Here is an 829-nt window from a genome sequence, read left to right on the forward strand (position 1 = left end):
CATTTTTCCCTCTCTGAGCCTCAGTTTCCTCACCTGTTAAATGGGAGTAATTATACTACTCACCACTTAGAGTAGTCCAAAAGATATACAAGAGAACGAGTGTGGTGAACTTTGCCTGCTGTTTCTATTACTAGTCCACGTAATTACTAAGATGGAGGGAGGCACAGGCCGGCAGTGATGGGGGGCCCCACAGCTCACATCCATGCACAGACCAGGGGACAGGTTGGCTTTAGGAACTTTTATTTGCATGGGAAAGATGAGGAAACGGAGTGTGGGGGAGGGGTGGGGCAAGGGAGAAGAGCGGGGTGTGGATGGAGTCACTTGGGGGGCTCGGAGGCCAGGACGGGGAAGCAGCCCTCACGGTGCCACTGCCCGTCGCGCAGGCGACGCACGGACTGCATCTGCGGCTGGAAGGCCCCCCACTCGTTCCAGTGCCGGAAGTCGCCAGGCTCCAGGAGGTACTGGTACCCACGGTAGCCGGGGTATTGATAGCCGACCCAGCTGGAATGGAAGCGGGGAGGACAGGGTGAGGCGGCCAGCCCCACTGCCCCGCCCAGGACAGCCCGCCCCGCCCCCCCATCCCTGTGATCCGCTCTCCATCTGTCATGGGCTTGGGTCACAGGATGCGCGCAGCTCCTCTGCCCTGGCTTTGCCCCTCCTTGGGGCTTCCTATTGGCTTTGGGCAGTAACTAAAAGACCTCAGTTTCCCCTTCTGGAAAGTGGGAGTGGTCACTTGGCTGGCGTATTAGGGGGCCAGATGGAAAAGTGCACCTAAATAGTTACTAAGTACATGTGGGCTTGGGTGGTAGGGAATCAGTGCACATCCCAC

At 58.0% G+C, this 829-nt stretch overlaps 1 protein-coding gene across 1 annotated transcript in view; it reads right to left on the reverse strand.

Moving 5' to 3' along the window:
• Positions 1 to 234: 234 nt before the first annotated feature.
• CRYBB1 (crystallin beta B1) overlaps positions 235 to 829 on the reverse strand; it is a 10,590-nt gene continuing 9,995 nt past the window's right edge. Inside the window, exon 6 of the mRNA XM_029921601.1 lies at positions 235 to 501. Within this exon, the coding sequence (XP_029777461.1) occupies positions 318 to 501 (184 nt within the window). The 3' untranslated portion in view covers positions 235 to 317. The remainder of the gene's footprint in view (positions 502 to 829) is intronic.

The sequence above is a fragment of the Suricata suricatta genome, chromosome 14 (assembly GCF_006229205.1).
Source record: "Suricata suricatta isolate VVHF042 chromosome 14, meerkat_22Aug2017_6uvM2_HiC, whole genome shotgun sequence".
Taxonomy (NCBI): Eukaryota; Metazoa; Chordata; class Mammalia; order Carnivora; family Herpestidae; genus Suricata; species Suricata suricatta.